Source organism: Xiphias gladius, chromosome 12, assembly GCF_016859285.1.
Source record: "Xiphias gladius isolate SHS-SW01 ecotype Sanya breed wild chromosome 12, ASM1685928v1, whole genome shotgun sequence".
NCBI classification, from domain to species: domain Eukaryota; kingdom Metazoa; phylum Chordata; class Actinopteri; order Istiophoriformes; family Xiphiidae; genus Xiphias; species Xiphias gladius.
In genome coordinates this window covers 8708652-8728368 of record NC_053411.1, presented here as the reverse complement: position 1 = coordinate 8728368, position 19717 = coordinate 8708652, and the positions used below count along the sequence as shown (strand labels likewise).

Sequence of the window (19717 nt, the reverse complement as noted above, 5' to 3'; positions counted from 1 at the left end):
CCTTGTGGTGTGTATGGTGTTTGTTTGTTTTTTCATCAGTGAGATTACTTCAAAATCAGGGACGTAGCCGGTGCTCTGGAAACTGAGGTCTGGAGTACAAATCCTAAAAAATCCTTTGACTTGTTCACCAAATAAATCTCATGAAATAAACCGGAACGTTTGTTTTTCACATTTCATTCGTCTCTTTACTGAACTGTTCAACTGCATATCATGTAGACTAATGCAGAAAAGCAGATTTATTTAAAGATATTGAGTGTAACCTATCATTCCTCCTCACCTTGTGTCAGACCCCCAGATTTTTAGGGACTATATCTCAATTGCATCATTATATATTATACATTATATAGGTTTTGTGGCCCTATAACTTCAACGACCCATTGCATTATCAATGCATTTAAGGAAATCTTTGTATCATTTTATTCTGATGTCCTCGACCCGTGTGCCACATTCCATATGTTACATTTGAGTCTCGCCTGGACGTGTTTCTATGACGACGGACAACGAAGCCCGCTCCGTGTACAGGTGGCCGCCGAAACGCTTGTATTTGTAGGGAGCGCTCAAGTCCACATCCCCCCGCGTCGGGACCGTGGTGCTGACGTGTATAGGTTCCTTCCGTTTCACGCATGCGTAAAGCGTCAGACGCGGCCCAAAGCCCCGTCAAGCTGACGAAAAGCACCTCTACCAAAACCAGGAATCCAGCTAACCACTCTTCAAAATGTAAGAGTAATGTAACTTTTTTAACAAACACTTTGGCGTACGGAACGTTCAAAAAACATTTTCTGAACCTAAACATTTTCTATGTTAGAAACAGTTGCTGTGTTTGCGCCACTGAATCTCGTGTAAGAAGTTGTATTCGCCATTAAGGGGTTTTATTTTTGAAATACACAACCGGAAACTCGGTGTCTTTCTCTTCGTTCACACGCCGGAGCTTTTGCGTCGCGTAGCCAACAGAGCGACCGGTGCTTCGGTGGAGTTTGACGTGGCACTCTGCTTTCACTGAGGGCAATAGACAGAGGAGAGGACTCTGCCCAATATCCAGGTAAATAGCACTGCGACAGTACTTACACATGTAGCCAATACGCATCTTTAACTCTGTCTCAGATTAGTCTTTATTTTAAAGTATTTACTGTGTGTTCGAAATGCAAGCGCTTCTGGTGCAAAGGAAAACTTTGCAGTAATTTCCGCGTAGCTAGCAAGATGTTTTTCTATCAATATGCGAGCTAATCAACACTGGACCCTGTGCTCGTCACGCTACTGCGCCCTCTCGATAAGGTATTAAGCTACAGGTCACAGGCAAAATAGTGTATTACGAAGAGGAGAAAAGTGTGAACGTTCTGCTGAATGCGAATGGAAGAAAGGTAGGGATGCCCAGACTTTTAGCCTTCATAACGGTCCTTGACGTGGCAATCCTCGGAAGTGGCAGATACAGTTAACTACTGAACTGGACAACTAACCATGATTATTTATTGTTCTTTATGTCTTTCTGTCGGGGTAAAATGTGTCAAATTGGTTCATTATGTAGTAATAAAGGGGCTTTCATGGAGTTGTCAGCAAGGAGCTCTTATTTTTGTCGACCCAGCTCTGCCGAAGTTCATCAACTTCCTATAAAAGGTTTGACACATTTAAAAAGTCTACAGGCCCCCAGTTTTTTTTTTTTTTTTTTTTTTTTTTTTTAAGTCATCGTGTACTGTGTCCTGGATGACAACAAAACCCTTAGTCCATTGACAGTCAGTAGGCCAAAACCTGGACAAGTAGAAAAGCTGCAGTTGGCTACAAGTGTTTTATATAAACGGCTGAAAGCAAAACAGAAACGGCAACTCATGTTGAAGATAATACCAAAGATCTGCCTTATCTCTCGATAAGCAACGTCAAAGGTCCATGTTACACGAGTGTTGATGACTGCATGAGGTCAAATGTCAGTTGTCGGTGTGACCTATAAGCATACTACATTAATAAAACAAATAACACATTTATGAGTACCTCATGCAAAACCGTTTCTACTCAACATATAGTAGAAACAGTACAGTTTAAGTTTTTTTTTTTATCATGCAAATTTTAAATGGCATCTTTTCAACTTCACAGGTTGTCAGAACTCATTTATCTTGGCATGAGAAGACAGTAACAGTCGGTCCATCAAAATGAGTCAACAGGGTTATGTTGCTGCACCCCCATACTCCCAGGCCCAGCCAGGGATGGGGGGCTATCAAGGTGGATTTGGGAGTGGTCCTGCACAGCCCCTCTATGGGCACTACGGGGGACCACCTCAGGCATTCTCCGCTCCACAAACAGGTAAAGTACTTTCACACTTGTATTTGGATTGTTTCCCAAATAACATGGTTGTAAGGCTTTCATTTGACAGGTCTGATCTTGCCACCTGAAACTGTGCATTTCAGCTCCTTCATTCTTGAATGACATCGATTGTAGCAAATAATGCTCTTTCTCTTAATCTGCTGTTGTGGTTGAACATGAATGTTTTAAATAACAGGCCTGGAGTGCTTGTTTTGCGGGATATGGCTCATTATATGTCTTAGTTTGCAGCTGAAGGTGTTTTGTATTGTATTGCTCATTATGTTTTATGTTGCATTGAGTTAATTTGTGAGTCTGGCCTTTAAAAGATTCATCTGCCATGCCACTGTGATAGCAGGCATGTTAAGTACCCGTGGCACGAGCAAAGACACATTGAATTTATTGGCTTTATTTTAAATGCCAGAGCACACTGAAGGCAGCTCTATATGCAGTGCAAACAACTATTCAGGCAAACTATAAACTTAGCTCTGTGTAGCATAGTTTTAAAACAGAGGCCATAGTCTGCACATGTCCATATTGATGAAGTCTGACCCTCTAAAGAACCCTGAGCTCACTTACATTCTTGCAGAAAAAGTCTAGTAACAAAAGAATCACGTTCAGATGCTTTGAGAAGCCTTACTTCATTTGAATATACTGTAACAGAGGTTTGGATCTAGAATTGTTTTACCCCTGATAAAGTGAAGACCACACGATGTACTGTACAAACGCTGCCATTTACTCACTGCAGGTATGATGAAATCACCAGTTTCTTCTGCCGCCGGTATGCCTCCACCCCCGGTGTCCAGTCAGTATAATCCAAATGTCCAGCAGAATGGCACTCATCCGCAAAGGTAACAATTTTCACCAAAAAGCAACTGCTCGGAACTGCTGATCTTCTCTGAAATCAACACAAATAGGTTATGAATGTGTAAAGGAAACATTGCGGATGATGGTTCACTTTGTCAAGCTGCATAAAGAAAACAGGACAGACATTCTGTGATGATATACTACGATGTGCCATTGATTGGTTTTCATCTCTTCACTGCTATAATTGTCTTAACAGATTTATTCAAAATAACAAAGATTAGAAGCAACAGTGCTGCTCATTTTATTAATATTTTACAATGTTAGCTAAATTTTAAAAGCGGCTTTGAGCACAAGGCATTACTAACTGCTCTCATACTCCTCAGGTACCCTGCTCCACCAGCTGCATCTGCTGCTTATGGACAACCTCCACAGTCCCCATACAACAGCATGGCCTCACCTGGCACGCCTGCAACCCAGCAGCTCACCAATCAGATGAGTGCTGTGAACTTGGGTAGCTATGGTAAGTTACAAATTTATACCTACTGCTGATCATAAAGCAGGGCTTGGCATAGATAAAAACAAACACGCATTTGCTGCTCGGTGAAGTATTGCTGGCTTTCTACGTTATCTGTCAATGGCCACATAACTGGTGCCTCAGGGTCTGGATTATAAAAACTAGATCCAGAAGAAACAGATCTCTGATTAATGTACTGTGGCCACTTTCTTCCCTGTGCAGCCCCAGGACCCATGCAGAGCCCTCTGCTTCCAACAAACTCTGTAGCTCAGCAGCCTTTCCAGTCATCTCCTCCACCAGCAATGGGCCAGCCGCAGATGCCTCCAGGCCCGCAGTCTCCCCATGTGTCTCAACAAATGACCCCTCAGATGTCTTCACAACAGTCACTCCCAGGAAGCATGCCATTGGCAGGCCCACCGATGGCAGGCCCACAGATGGCAGGCCCACCGATGGCAGGCCCACCGATGGCAGGCCCACCGATGGCAGGCCCACCGATGGCAGGCCCACCGATGGCAGGCATGGGTAGACCTTTCAATGGGCCGCCTCCTCAAGGCCCGGGAGGTTTCCAGCAGCCTGGTCCTGGAGCTGCTGGTCCACCAGGCTACCCACAGCAAGCCGGTAACTCTGACTCCGTTAACCAAAAAATATCCAAAAAACATTGAGCTCATACCAGGCAAAATAAGTATCTGTGAAGGGATGTTACTGCTTTTCTGACAACCAGATTACGTTAGTTACTTACCTATTGGTAGAGCTGTTGATACATGGTCATTAGCCCAGTGTATGGATTCTGTGGCCAGAGGAATATCCTGCTTGACAGACACAAATGAACAATATCAAATGGGTGCAGTTAACTAACCATTTTAAACCAAAACACAGTAGTAAAAAAGTTTGACTATTTACACCAGAAATGTTTCATCTTTACATGTAGTGTGTATCTATTCAGGTTGCTCTTTCATAGAACTGTTTTTTTTGTTGAATAGGACAGGAGAATACATTTTTGTCCTTTTGACAATCATAAAAAAATAATATGTTCTTACTGCTAGTATATGAGCTGTCAGATCAGAATTTATTCTATAGCTTACATTTAGTCAACAAAACAAAGCTCTTAACACAGATCTTTACTTTACACTGTAGCCAATAAATACCCTCGAATAGCCAGTATGTCCTGTTTTAATGTACAGGTCAGTTTGGGGGGCACATGGCTGGGCCCCAGCAAGGCATGCCAGGGGCCTTCCCTGGAGCACCATCTGCACTTGCTGGCCCACCACAGAAGAAACTGGACCCTGACTCTATCCCAAGCATAGTGAGTTGGCAACTAATCCTCTTGGGCATTTTATAAACATGGTGTTTACCTAACAATTCTAAAGGATTGTCAGATTGTACTATAATGCAAAGTTTGTCTGCTTTAGACCCAAGTCATTGAGAATGACCAAGTAAAACAAGGAGGAAAGGTCTTCAGCACAAACATCAGAGGACAGGTTCCACCTCTTGTCACCACTGACTTCACAGCACAGGACCAAGGTAACCCAAAGTAACACTTTAAACCTCTCATTGAGCTCCGAATATTTGTAGTAGATGTTAATCTGTAGCAACCGCAGGTGAAAATCCATTCATTCGTATTAAAACTTTACATTTCTACGTGTCTACAAAGCCTGTGTATTTGTTAAGGTTGAGCATATCAGGTTTAGTAGTTTTTATGTTGTTTGTCTTATATACGTTATAAGTTACAGGCTTTTGCTCAAAAGGTAGATATTTCCTTGAGGATAATTAACATTGACTATTTATTATTATCATAAACTAAACATGCAGAACTACTGTCCACACTTCTTTCTCAGACCGTGGCAATAGAAAAGTGACGTGTCATAATATCAAGGTCACTGACCCTTCTTTTTGCTAATCCCAGGCAATGCCAGTCCCAGGTTCATACGCTGCACCACCTACTCCTTGCCCTGCACTGCCGATCTGGCCAAACAGTGCCATGTGCCCCTGGCTTCTATTATTAAACCCTTTGCCAATTTGCAAACGAATGAGGTAAGTCCGGGTTTTTGCATATAATTCTAAACAAGTTTCCCCATCTAAATTCATATATCAACAATACATAATCACCTGATAAAATCAGCCAAAAAAAAAACAAAACAGGAAATCTTTGCTGTGAAAAAAAAAACACATCCTCATGGTGTGCTGTAAGTCCAACTCTTGCAGGGATTAATACATGCTAATATATGCCACTGTCTCTGCCACAGATGGAGAATTGATTTGTGGTAGTCAGCCTTGTGTTGGAAGCATCCATCACTTGGGTGAACAGTATTAAGGCTTGTGGCCAGAGTTTTGATGGTTCTTTCCTACAATGTATGTTTACACATTAATTCATCCGACATCTTGTCAGTCAGTTTGCACTTTTATAATTTCCATGCAGACTTTTGAAAGGAAAAAAAAAAAACATACAATAAAAACAATTGTCTTGGGTGCGCCTAATTTCTATATATGGTTAACACTGAATGCAAAACCACGCAGCATTTCTATCCCCAGAGTACACTGTGTTTCGGAAATTTTGTACACTGTCATCTCAATAATTACCTATGAAACTTACTAGAACACTTGTGATGTGGTGTTTTTATGTAGCTTGAACACAAAATTATGGCATTTTCTTTGGACAAATGTGTTGTATTCTCCCAATAGAGTCTTGCATTATGGAGAATTGCTGCATTGTATGGTGTAGCTGTTTTAGCAGTTCTTTGGAACCTCAGGCCTTAATTGAGATACATAGTTTTGTCTAAGATTTCCTACTGTGGTATTTACCTGATGATAGGGATTTTTGCATTTGCTTTCTATTTTAAAAAGACTAATAAAAAGTACAAGTCAATTTAGTACACTACAGTCCCATAGAATAGGCAAACACCAAGTTTAGTTCTTCTTTGATAGATGTCTCCTAGTACTACAACAGTTAATTTGTCCTGTGAATGACCTCCTTTTGGCTCATGTGTGGTCCAAGAATCCTGCCTTAGATATTTTCCCTCTACACTTGCCTTGTCCCAGGCACTGATTGGCCTTTTTAGGCAATGTTAGCTTTCTCTCATCTGGCCCTAGGCTAATTAGTTTATGTCAGATCTGCAGGGACCACTGAGGAAGAAAGGTGGTTTTATACAAAGCAATCAAATGCTAGTGTATTGTACTCTCGGATTTGATTCCATGGAGAGCGACATGGAGCATTTTTCCACCAGACACATACCAAAATAGTAAAACTGAATCAGTGCTCTGAGTTTAAACATAACTCAAAGGAGCATGCTGTTGTGCTTGGACGTTGAATTCATTGTTTTATCATCCGACAGATTTTGTCCGCTGCACTGGGTAAACAGCCCTGAGATACTAAACTCTCCATCTTGAAGTCCTCAGTCTAATAATAAACCTACTTGCTTCCTTGTCTGCATGTGTTTTAAGGCAGTTGAGCTCATTTGAAGCAAATGTTTTCTCAATTTATATTGTGTCAAAGCATGCAGGGAGCTTCATAGTGTTAGGCCGGCGTAAGGTACTCAGTAACAGTCCTGTGGTATATATTAAAGAGCTTCATGCCAAGCATTCTTATTCCAAGAGAGACAAGTGTTCTGTATACGAAAGTGCACTGTATATTGTTGGGGTGCCACGGAATCACTGATGCTTCAGACAGAGCAGAATTTGCGTAGGTCTAAAGTATATGCGAGAGTGTGGTCCAAGTATGGTAAATGACGCATTGCTGGAAACATGGCAAACAATGAATGTAGAAACTTCTACAAAAAAGGAAATAACCCATGAGCCATACATTTTATAGTAGATGTGCTTTTCTGTACACACTGAAAAATTTAGTTTTGTCATCAATTTCCTTTTCAGGAACAGTAATTTTTTTTTTTTTTTTTTTAATACAGGGGCCTGAATACATTTTGGAACAGTTGTTAAAAACTTGACTGCAATGTGTCTGCAATGTGTCTGTCTCTGTGTAGACTCCTCTATATGTTGTGAACCATGGGGAGACAGGCCCCATCCGCTGCAATCGATGCAAGGCCTACATGTGCCCCTACATGCAGTTTATCGATGGCGGTCGTCGCTACCAGTGTGGTTTCTGCAACTGTGTCAATGAAGGTACAGTACTTTGCAAAAAATGCTGTGTCATCTTAAATATTTTAAGCAGCCAGAAAAAGAAACATCAACTTTTGAAACGAAAAAGGAAAGTTACATAATTTAATTCAAACAATAAGTAAACAACTCTGAATATAATTTGCACAGTTCTACATTCAGTTTTATTTCTGTCTTACTCCAGTGCCTGTCTTCTACTTCCAACATCTTGACCACATGGGCCGGAGGGTGGACTTCTATGAGAGGCCTGAGCTGTCCTTGGGATCCTATGAGTTTGTAGCCACCCTGGACTACTGCAAGGTACAGGTGGACTACTCAAGATATACTGACTGCTATTCGATACACATTATGCAGAGTGCATTATGCTGATCAGTAAAGACAAGACACAAGTGTTATAAAAGATTTGTTACTTTGGCTGTTGAGAACAACAACAGAGGGTCAGAGTACGTTGGCAAAGCTGAGTCACCGCAGTGGCCTACTTTTGCTCTGTTTATTAACACTTATAAACACCATCTGCGGGCCAGTGATTAAACAAATAGCTGCTAGGTGAGTGTCTTGTCATGGGTTGTAACTGTGGAAACATAACAATGTCTTACTGACAGCTGTCCTCGCATAACTCCATTGCCATTGTCCTCCATTCGGGAATTCATATCACAGATTACCCCAAATTATAAGCAAGCCCAAATGGAAACATCTCTGATATCGGAAAAACTAAACAGAAACTTAAGATGCAAGAATTAACGGCAGATCCCAGGTTTTGGGCTCTCTGTCGATATGCTATGAGTATGACCCTAAATTACAGAAAACTGGACTGAAAAGGGGAATTTTTTTTTGCTCATGACTAGTTTATTTAAGAGCTTAAAATAACACAAGAAACATTTTTTCTCATTTCATTTTGAGATAAAGTACTTTATGCTGCATGCCTGTCAAGCTGTGATAGCCTGGAAATATATTTAAAATAGCAACTAATTCATTACACCTGCTACTTTCTTCTCCCACAGAACAACAAGCCTCCGAATCCTCCTGCTTACATCTTTATGATTGATGTGTCTTATAACAACATTAAAAGTGGACTGGTCAAACTGATATGTGATGAGCTGAAGACTCTGCTAGAGAAACTGCCCAGGTACACACGATAAGTCAGAAAACCACGCACAAACACACTGACACAGTACAGCGAGGAATATAATATGTATTATCTGCTACAATAAGTGCTATATACTTGTTGAGTCCACAAATAGAAATTCAGGGTGGATTGCAGAACTTCCACCATCACCACTTTTCCACATGGACTACACCCTCAGTAAACTGTACCAGAATCTGTTGAAAAAGCAAAACTAAATGCTGTCAATATTGTTCACATTCAGCATATGTCTTGCCAAAAAAGGACTTCCCTCAAGTCCTAAACATCAAGCCAACTATTTGTTCTCATCAGCTGAATATTCTCGCATGACGTTTTGCAGATGGTGGGTATCGGTTAAGGGGGGCGCCGAGGGCTGCCAAAAACGGAAAATATTATAGTGCAGGCATCCAAAACAAAAAACCTTTGTACTGACCCCGGTGTTTGTGGTAACCATTGTTACCATTTGTTTTTTGATTTATTATGAAGGAGAAGATGATTCACTTCACCTGGTTACACCTAAAGTAAATTGGAATCTTTCGTCTCTCTGCTTCATTAGCGCCAGCAACTATATATCCATATTTGTCTGCTGCCATTACATCATCCTTTAAAAACCCAGGAGAAGTGTACTCAAGATAAGCCTACAGCTGTGTTTGAATCTTTGCTTTTGTTTCAACAGGCACTAAATGAAAGTCATTGGACACCCTGCATTTATATATGGTTCATGTAAATCTGCAGTATTTGCCAAATTCACTCAAAATAAAGCTGGAGTCTGGATGGAGTAAATGCAGATGTAGAACAAGTCTTGCTTTGAACTGTTTTTTTTTTTTTTTTTTTTAATCACTTTCTGGTATGAGAAAGAACAAAAGAAAATCCAATCTGAATCTGTTATTTCAGCAGCACAGCAGCACACTAATGTTCATTTAGGAGCCGTGGGATCTCCGTTAACCAGTGGCATATTTTCTGCCACGTTACATGTTCTTTAGTGTGTCTGCATGATTTAAGAAGAGAGACCTACAAACTGCAGTTGGCAGTGTCAGTAAAGAATGCTTTTAAATTTCTATGATGGTGAAGCCTTTTGATGTATGGTTTTGGTTCAGCGTAGCTACCGGTTCGACACTGGAATCCAGAGTGCTCTGGTAAATGTCAGAGAGTTTTTGTGTCTTTATTTCTTTAAGTAGCACCTAACTACTAAAGCCAAAAGATGTTTTTTTTTGTATCGGTGTAAATCCAGAGCCATAGTATGGATAAGCTATAGCAAGTTGTTATGGTGAGAGAAACAGAGAAAGAGAAAAAAATGAAAATAGCAGGCATGACTCAGAGGTAAATGGGTATAATTGCTTTCTTTGACAATCAGAAATGACTTTGATTTTGTAAACATGTAGCAGTTATTTCCTCCCTTTTTCTTTGAATCCTCACTTAAAACTTAAACACACACACACTCACACACACACTCCAACATTAATAAACAAGTCCATTTTGGATGCTGTTTCAATCTTGGAGGGATGTTTATACTTGACTATTTGACATGGATGGGAAATTGACCTTTTAATATGTGAAATGGGGCTTGAAAGTCATGCCCTTTAAAGATAAACCAAAATCTTGTCTTGTTTTTTTTTGCATTAGAAAAGTGCCAGGATTTTTATATTACTTAAATAACAGCTTCTATACTTACTGTTTCTTAGAACAGGGACATTATTGTGGTAGTAGAAGATAACAGATATGCAGTAGGATCTCAGCAACGGATGCAGGATGACAGTGGATTCTTGTAAACATGACAGCAGGCACAACCACAGCTTTGGCATCTTGGAAAAAATTGATTTTATACACTGCAGAAATGCAGCCATTGTAAACAACATTTCACCGGACTTACTAGAAACAACCTTGAGTTCACAGATGCTTGTTGTCTCTCCCTTACCAGAGAGGAAGGTATGGAGAGCTCAGCGATTAAGGTGGGCTTTGTCACCTACAACAAGGTCCTCCACTTCTACAACGTGAAGAGCGCTTTGGCCCAGCCCCAGATGATGGTGGTTTCAGACACGGCTGAGATGTTTGTCCCGCTGCTCGATGGCTTCCTCGTCAACTACCAGGACTCAAGGGCTGTCATCTACAAGTAAGATGCAGCTCATCATTAGTTTGTGGAAAAACTGTTTATCTTGGATGCCCCATCGTGTAGGGAAAGGGAGAATTAGACATGTTGTCCTCAAGAGTTCTCTGGAGTTTATTCCAATTTAATTTAATATCACTTGACGGGATACTGTTTAACTTGGCATAGATCTTAACATGACTTCAGTCTAATATTTAAAAAAAGAATCTTTTTGAAGTAAAAAATAACGCATGAGAAAGACAAAATACTGAATCACTATTGAGGTTTTTACTTGAATACTGTACATTTCAACCAGACAGTATCATGTGAAGGCATTCAAAAAGGCAGCGAGGACGAACTCCCCTATCTTTGGTACAGCTAAATACAGTGATCCAGCAGCTATACTGGTTGTGAGACACCCAGAGCAAGTCATAATCCTGTCCCTTTCTCTGCAGCCTCCTGGACCAGATCCCTGACATGTTTGCAGACACCAACGAAAGTGAAACGGTCTTTGCCCCTGTCATCCAGGCCGGTGTGGAGGCATTTAAGGTTAGCCACAGGGTGACATCTGTCAACGTGAAGTGAAAGATTAGGGGCCTGCAGCAAACTTCCTGAACCATGTGTGGCTGCTGTAGGTTTAGTTGTAGAGTAATGTCTCTATCTATAAAGTTAAAGATGAAATACCATTAGCTCAGTGGGAAGCTTCATATTTGACAAGCCACATTTGATTAGCAACAGTGTTTCTGAAATCTAGCACCCTGGTCTCTTAATTTTTTATCATTTTTAATCACTCTAATCATGGATTCCAGTGAAATGTAGAGAGGCCAAAAGACACGATGGTGTGTTTTTCTAAAAGGGTCAACTAATTTAAATCTAAACAAAAGACAAATTGCCACCCACACAAGATTGTTTCCGTTTGTCAGAATAATTCAGATGTATTGCTCGCGCCAACTTTGCTATTGACGTCTGAACTCATTCAACTTATCAACTCGGTGAAGCAACACGTTTCTTTTTCCTGATATGTTTGTGTTTACTTTAAAGTCCAATAAACCTTCCCAGTGATGTGAGGTCAGTGTTTTGGCGTGCTGTAAAGGAAAGTCCACATACAGCTTTTAATTGGAAACAGTTGTAATATTACACAACAGCAAATAGTCAGTGAATCTTATTTTTATTATGAGTATTGCTTACATATTTATCTTTTCTTTATCATTTTATTTGGCAACACAGAGGAGTGCTCTGTAAGAGTTGTTATTATTATTTGAATAATTTGATCCTTTGCAGGATCTGAATGTTGCACCTCCTGACCTAACGATTCCACTGTAATGCCACAAACAACAAGTCAGGAGGGAACACGCTACACACCTTAGCCTGACCTTCTTTTTGACATCTTTTATCATTTCTCTCTCTCATCATTCTGTCCCCACCAGGCAGCAGAATGTAGCGGAAAGCTCTTTATCTTCCACTCCTCCATGCCCACTGCTGAGGCTCCTGGCAAACTGAAAAACAGGGATGACAAAAAGCTGGTCAACACGGAGAAGGAGAAAGTGAGTAGCTTTTTAGTGTTGAGTGGGCTTGAGTGCTGGCAGGTGTAGATTGAGTAAACACAGGGAGTAGACCTGGACTCAATCTACTTGCAGTAAGCATAGGAGGTTTTTTTTAAATCACATAAAAAAAGCATTTTTTTTTCCATGAAGTGGGTTTATATCAAATCAGTATTTATTGAAATAAATTTTGAAGTTTATTTTGAAATTCTTCAGTTGAAACTTAACTCGTATACTGATCTGCAGGTTGTGGTGGATGCTATCTTTAACCTTTGTTTGACATGTGAGTTGAATTGTCTGTTTTTCCGCAGACCCTGTTCCAGCCTCAGAAAGGAGTGTATGAGCAACTGTCGAAGGACTGTGTGGCACAGGGCTGCTGTGTGGAACTCTTCCTCTTTCCCAGCCAGTACGTGGACTTGGCAACCATGGCTGATGTGCCCACGCACACTGGGGGCTCTGTCTACAAGTACAACAACTTCCAGGTATACAGTTCAGCAGGTTTACCTGTTTTAGTGTAGGCGAAGAATACACACTGTATGTCAGTTTTTATTTCTTATACTCACACTAAGAGGCCATAATTTAATACATAGGCAGAGGCATTTGCAGCTTAATAAAAGCTAGCCGTGTTCACATAATAACTTTGGCACAGTACCCACAGTCTAATATAAAACTGTCCCAAAGGAATGGTGCAACAAGTCAAACTGTACAAAGACACCACATACCAAGGCGCTACAATTCAGTTTAACACACATCGCCTAAACCTACACTGAAATACTTTATGAATAACACTACAAAGTAGGCACTAAACATCAAACACAATCTGTCAGTAAGAGCTACAGCATTCTAACACTCCATAAAAACTAAATCATCTCATTTAAAGCTAATTTATTTTTCATACTTTTGCCCAAACTGGGATTTCAGTAAAAGATCTCTCTTGGTATTAGACTTAATTACTTATGTTAAGGTACATTTATGAGAGCAAATAGTGACAATACTGCCATCTGCTGGTTAGAGCTTATACACATACAATATTTGCTGCTCACTCAAACGTACCTCTTGTCAGGTGGAGACAGATGGGGAGCATTTCCTGAGAGACCTAAGGAAAGATGTGCAGAAGAGCATCGGATTTGATGCCATCATGCGTGTTCGTACCAGTACAGGTAAGGAATAGTACAAGATTTTCCATTTGGTGTGTCATTACTCAAGATTACCCTTGTACCATAAGTAGTCACCTCGCAGCACGCTACATCTTTTTGTCTGTCTGTCTTCAGGCTTCAGAGCCACAGACTTCTTTGGTGCCGTCCATATGAACAACACCACAGATATAGAGATGGCAGCTGTGGATTGTGACAAGGCTGTGACCGTCGAGTTCAAGCATGACGACACGCTCAGTGAGGAGACCGGGGCACTCATGCAGGCACGTGTCTTTTAAAAATGCAAAATATAAATAATTATTTTTAAAAAATGTAATTTGTCAGGGGTTAAATCCCCAAGGTCCGGTTCTAACTCACGTTTGCCCCTCCTTTCCCAGTGTGCCTTGCTGTACACCACCATCAACGGCCAGCGACGCCTGCGTATCCACAACATCAGTCTGAAATGCAGCGCGCAGCTGTCAGAGCTGTACATGAACTGTGAGACCGACTCACTCATCAACTTCTTTGCCAAATCAGGTGACTGCCCTTTTACATTTAACTGGACTAAAACTCAGAAAGATAGTCTCTCCCACACTTACGGCCTCAAGCACAGATTGTTCCACTATAACCAGAGGCAGAAATGACGCAGTTTTCCTCTCATGGTCTATACAGGCCATTATTTAAGGAAGCTCTCATCCTATACAGACAGCTCTCTTAGTGGGCGGGTGTAATGTAGTGCAGACGTAGCCTGCTGATATACTGCAGTATCACCCTGACCTTTGCTGAATTTACCCCATGCATCACTTGGCAATCTACTAATGCTCACTGACTTAGAATGAGTTGTGGAAATAAGGACCACATGTTTCACATAAAGTACATATGACACTGAGCTTTTCTCTAATCTGCACAGAGCAAACCTTAAGAACAGTTGTATTACTGACCTTCAGTTGCCTTATTTCACTGGTCCTGCTATTCTTTGGCTCCCTAGTGCGCTGTTTTAAAAACAGTGTTTTTCTCCCCCCCTTATCCCTAACTGCCATTTTGGCCCCTCTGTTCCTCTCCGCCCCCTCTCTTGTCTTTTAACTAATCTTTTCTCATGCCCACTCAGCTTACCGTGCGATATTGAACCAGCCTCTAAAGAATGTGAGGGAGATCCTGGTCAGCCAGACAGCCCACATGTTGGCCTGCTACAGGAAGAACTGCGCCAGCCCCTCCGCTGCGAGCCAGGTCAGTGCAGGACAGCACCTGCAATGCAGTTTGTCGAAGTCAGGCTCTGGTTTTCGGATATTGACACAATAAGTTTGGGATGGAGGATTGACGTGTCTGTTGCATTACGTATCTGTCAGAAAGTAAACAGTAACATTTTCCATGCATGTGTCCATCTGTAGCTGATCCTGCCGGATGCCATGAAGGTGTTCCCAGTCTACATGAACAGCCTGATGAAAAGTGCTCCCTTGGTGGGCAGCACAGAGCTCTCCACTGATGACAGAGCCCATCAAAGGCTGTCGGTCATGGCCATGGGGGTGGAAGACACACAGCTGCTGCTCTACCCACGCCTCATCCCACTGGTAAGGGTCACTGTCACACATAGTGTACTGTAAACTTTTGGAGACACTCACTTTCTTTTCATACTTAGCAGTCTCAGTTATACTGTTGAGACAAGTCCACTCACACACATTTGTCTCCTACTGAATATTCTCTTTAAATCCGCAGCAGTGAAGTTTGTACATCAAGTGCGGCGGACGTGTTACAGACGGATTTTGAATCTGAGACATTTTTAAGTCAGAATCAGGATGAATCCTGATTAATATTTTATACGTTTGATGTATAGAGAGGAATATGTGGATTTACATTGTTGGAAGTGCTTCGTGAACAGTATCATTCCAGAGGGAAATGTCAGACGCTGTTGTAATCTAATAAATCTGTTTTTGTTTGTTTTGTTTGTTTTTTTTAGCACAACCTGGACGTTAGCAGTGAGGCCCTGCCTGCTCCGGTGCGCTGTTCAGAGGAGCGTCTTGCAGAATCAGGCATGTTCCTGCTGGAGAACGGCCACTCCATTTTTCTGTGGCTGGGCCAAGCAAGTCCACCCGACCTCATCCAGAGCATCTTCAACCTGCCCTCCCTCGCACACCTGCAAGGACACATGGTCAGAATCCATTTAATACCACATAGATCTCAACATATTTATAAATCAAATGAAAGTATGTGTATTTAGAGATATTAGATTAGTCATTTTCTTACCTCTGCAGTGCCTGGAGTCATTACAGCATGGTGAGAGAATGTCTGGATGTTTAGTTGGGCAATATGCCTTGGAATTACAAGTCCGGTTTTGAGAAATAGACACTTCATATCTCAGCAGAGATTGAATTCATAATAGAATCTCATAATCAGACCACAATTTGATCCAATATAAATCATCTGGTACATCCAAAACGTAGATCAGCTCCACATGTGTAACCTGTAAAGTCTGCCACACTGATTGAGTCAACAATATTTGAACACATGTAAACCTCATACCAAGTTCAAAGAAAGACATTTATTTCAAAACAAAACTCAAACATCACTTCAGCATGTGGTTCTGGTACATGTGGGGAGGAGGTAGACAATCAGTACCAGTATTAAAAGGGAAAGTATTTCCTTCGAGATATCGCTGCTTTATAAATCAAGGTGACTTACTTTCCACCCTCAAATTTATATATTGTGCCTTGTCAGGGTGTTGAACCAGTGCCACTGACCATTATTTTTAGACTTAACCAACCTTCTAATCGCGTTTTTTCAGTGTGCGCTGCCGGAGCTAGACAACCCATTGTCAAAGAAGGTCCGATCCATCATCGATGGCCTGCTCGAAAAGAGGCCGAACTCCATGAAGGTAAGATATGTAAAGCCAGTTGCAACGGAACAAACCCCAGACCTGTCATGGTCAACCAAAAGCCTGTCAACAAACTCTTTCTCCCCATACAGTTTTTAGTCAAGGAAAAGATTTGATCACTCAATGCCAGACAAAACACTTTGGTTGAGGTACGAATGAGAGCGAACTGCTGTGCAGCGTCTAGTGACCTCTGCCTCCACCTAGTGGAGGTGGCATGTAAATACACAAAGCAGCCCCACAGCTGCTGCATGAACCTTTTTATTGTCATGTTCCACGTAAGGCAGCAAACCAAAGCGCAATTTAAGGATACAGTTTGTGCTACTGAAAATGGACGGATAAGCTACCAAATGTTTGATTATGGAAGTTTTTGAACTCTGCCGGTACAGGTCCTCGCTGTTGGGTGGCCCCAGGCGTTGCAGCTGTTAATATTTAATGGTTGGAAGGGGTCAAATGAACAGGACAAATAGTTAATATATAAAATACATTGATTCAATTCAAATCTTTCAATTAAAATAAAGACACATGTACAAATATTTAATTTTTTTTCCCACTACTATGGATTTTAAGTATTTTTAAATTAAAAATTTGAAGCATGTCATTTGTCACCTATCAACAAAGCATCAAATATTTTGATGTACAAGAGGGCAATGTGCGGGTGGGACGCCGCTAGTAACTGCATTTGAACTGGAACTTTCTTTTTTCTGTTCCACTCAGCTCGTAATCGTGAGGCAGAAGGACAAACCAGAGATGTTGTTCCGTCAGTTCCTAGTGGAGGATAAAGGTCTGCACGGTGGTGCCTCCTACATGGACTTCCTTTGCTACGTTCACCAAGAGATCAGGCAGCTGCTCACCTAACCCCAAATGCTTGTCCTCGGTGTTCCCATCCAGACTGGCCTGGGAGAACCACGGCATTTAATGGACCATGCACAAATCTCACAGGGTCAGTCGCAGTAGGTTCTATTTGAATCTTAAGGACGGTCCATAGAAAACTGTTTCATAAAGACAGAAGAGGGAACAAGGAACCAGGGAGATCCTTTTGAGAGAGTCTACAGCTGCCTTTCCTACATGCCTTTGTCATCCTTTAGTTTCCACACAGTATGATCTTCAAATAACCACTTGTCACTTGAGGAGCTTGAACTGAACAACAAAGATACTTTGTGTGATGGACGGTGGAGACTGGAATGCATTTTGGCAGAAAGCCCACTGGTATAAGCAATACAGCGTATATATCTCTGCTGCGTATTCAGTTGATTAAAGCATTTTTTTTTTTCTTTTCACTTTGTAGATTTACAGGGTCTGGATAAGACAAGGGGTTATTTGTGGGCCATACTGTAGGTGTTTACTTTGAAACCCAATAAAAGCTTGCCAGTGTTTGTTACTCCCATGAAGTATAAATATGTAAGGGAGTCTCAGTAACTAATTTTACAATCTTATTTTCTTTTTTAAACAATAAATACTCAAAAGAAATTTTACAATATCCAAACAACAGAGGTTTTTACATTTTAATCCCACTTTTCCTGTCTTAGTAGAAAATTTATTAAAATAAACATTTAAGCGGTGCATCTACAGTACTGGGTAATTCATAATTTTGCAGAAACAATGCCAAAATAAAAGCCACTGATTTGCCAGAACTGAAAATTCTTCCTGTCATTAAACTATGAGTAATTCATAGCATTTGATTCACACATGGTACCACAAAAAATCAGATTCTTTGACCATTTATGGCTGAGATTTTATCTTCACAATGTGCAGTGACGTGGAAAATGTTCTGTTTTGGTGTCCTGAGAATACAATGAAATGAACACAGCTGTTGCTCTACACTTGTCCACAGTAGACCAGTCAGAGTTGGTTCTAAAAACGGTAGTTTAAGGGATGCTTATTTAAATATGTAATGAGGAGGAGGAATGGACCGCTAATGATGCAGAGAGGCATTAAAGGGAAGAGGTTACAGGGAACAAATACAAAGCTTTTCCCTCAAACTGTCACGTTAAACATTATGATTTAACCCTGTTGGAGCGACTCATTTTGAGAAAGACTAGCAAACAACCTCCAGCAGTGTCATATTTGTATGGAAAACAGTGCCAGTCGACTTTCAGAGCAACCGGAAGAGCTCTGTCAGGACCAACAAATCGGACTTTGGCTCACTGTTCAACCACCCAAATTCAGTAAAATCTTGTTACACTAAGATCTATAATCTAAAAAAAAATTGTCTTTCATGATACCATGTAACATTTCAGTCATGACTTGCATCATACTGTATTGCCTTTTTTGCTTTTATAAAGGTAAATGCTTCTGTGTAATTCATGTTCTTCATTTGACAAATATTGTAAGATCTTTTGACATAATGTCTTTGTACTTTGCACTTGTGTGGCCTACACAAGTGCAAAGACTACGTCTTTTTGTACATGAAAAGTGCAACTTGTGTTTTCAAAATATTACTATCTGCCTTAAGTTGATATAACGGTTGTGAAAAAACATGTTAAAATGTCTGTGTCGAGGTCTATGGCTGATTTCAATCTATTTGGTTTGTATGCAAACTTATCTCAGGTAATTTGAGTACCTTACTATTTCAAGTTGGAAGCAGTGATTTGAATTGAACTGGAAAGATGGATGGTTGGTTTTGGGAGTAGACTTGTGGAAATCCATGGCCTCGGTGTGCCATGTACATTTATTCCAAACCCTAAACAAACCTTTGTCTAATTAAATCCTTGACTCTAACTATGGCTACTGACTTTTTCTTTCTTTTTAAACTTTGACACCCACAGTTTGTTGGCAAGCACAGGCAGTCAATCACCTGAGGAGTGAAATAGCAAGTTATATATCTGTAAGTAGGAATATGTTTGGCATTTGCTCTGAATGTCAACACAGACATAACTTTTTGATCTCTCTAAGAAAATATGTTCAACTTAAAATCCACAGCACTATATCACAAGTAGCACCAACCAAAATTTACACATTCAAACTGCTGATTGGATGATCATCTCTCCATTAGGGAGAAACCTACCTCTCAGTACTCATGACTGACATAGAGAGACACTAAAATTCAAAATGATTCAAGATCCAAACTACAAGGACCCGATCCTAAATGAACGATAAAAGGAATATTTGCATAGGCCATTTACGCTTTAATTTCTTCATATACAGCAAACGTACACAAAACTTAGATCATGTGTGGATGTAGAATTTAATTTTTTTTTTGTTTCATGTTCTTGAATCCAGTCCAGGTGGCGAGAAAAAAAAAAAAAAACCCAGGC

The 19717-nt window shown here is 40.7% G+C and overlaps 1 protein-coding gene across 3 annotated transcripts; it reads left to right on the top strand.

The window, feature by feature from the left end:
• The first annotated feature begins 955 nt into the window (after positions 1-955).
• On the top strand, positions 956-19168 carry sec24d (SEC24 homolog D, COPII coat complex component). Of its 3 annotated transcripts, none has more exons than XM_040140412.1 (23): positions 956-1039; positions 2083-2289; positions 3035-3137; positions 3477-3613; positions 3830-4225; positions 4789-4910; positions 5017-5128; positions 5511-5638; positions 7582-7720; positions 7899-8014; positions 8716-8840; positions 10756-10947; positions 11376-11469; positions 12348-12464; positions 12773-12943; positions 13525-13621; positions 13733-13878; positions 13993-14131; positions 14703-14821; positions 14983-15162; positions 15549-15740; positions 16374-16463; positions 17178-17318. In XM_040140412.1, exons 2-23 carry the CDS (start codon positions 2139-2141, stop codon positions 17316-17318), a joined length of 3207 nt encoding a protein of 1068 aa, XP_039996346.1. In that variant the 5' UTR covers positions 956-1039; positions 2083-2138. The 3 variants fall into 3 exon arrangements, with proteins under 3 accessions (XP_039996346.1, XP_039996347.1, XP_039996348.1); XM_040140413.1 differs by lacking the exon at positions 956-1039 and adding an exon at positions 1076-1358; XM_040140414.1 differs by lacking the exon at positions 956-1039 and having other exon boundaries at positions 2139-2289; positions 17178-19168.
• The last annotated feature ends 549 nt before the right edge of the window (positions 19169-19717 follow it).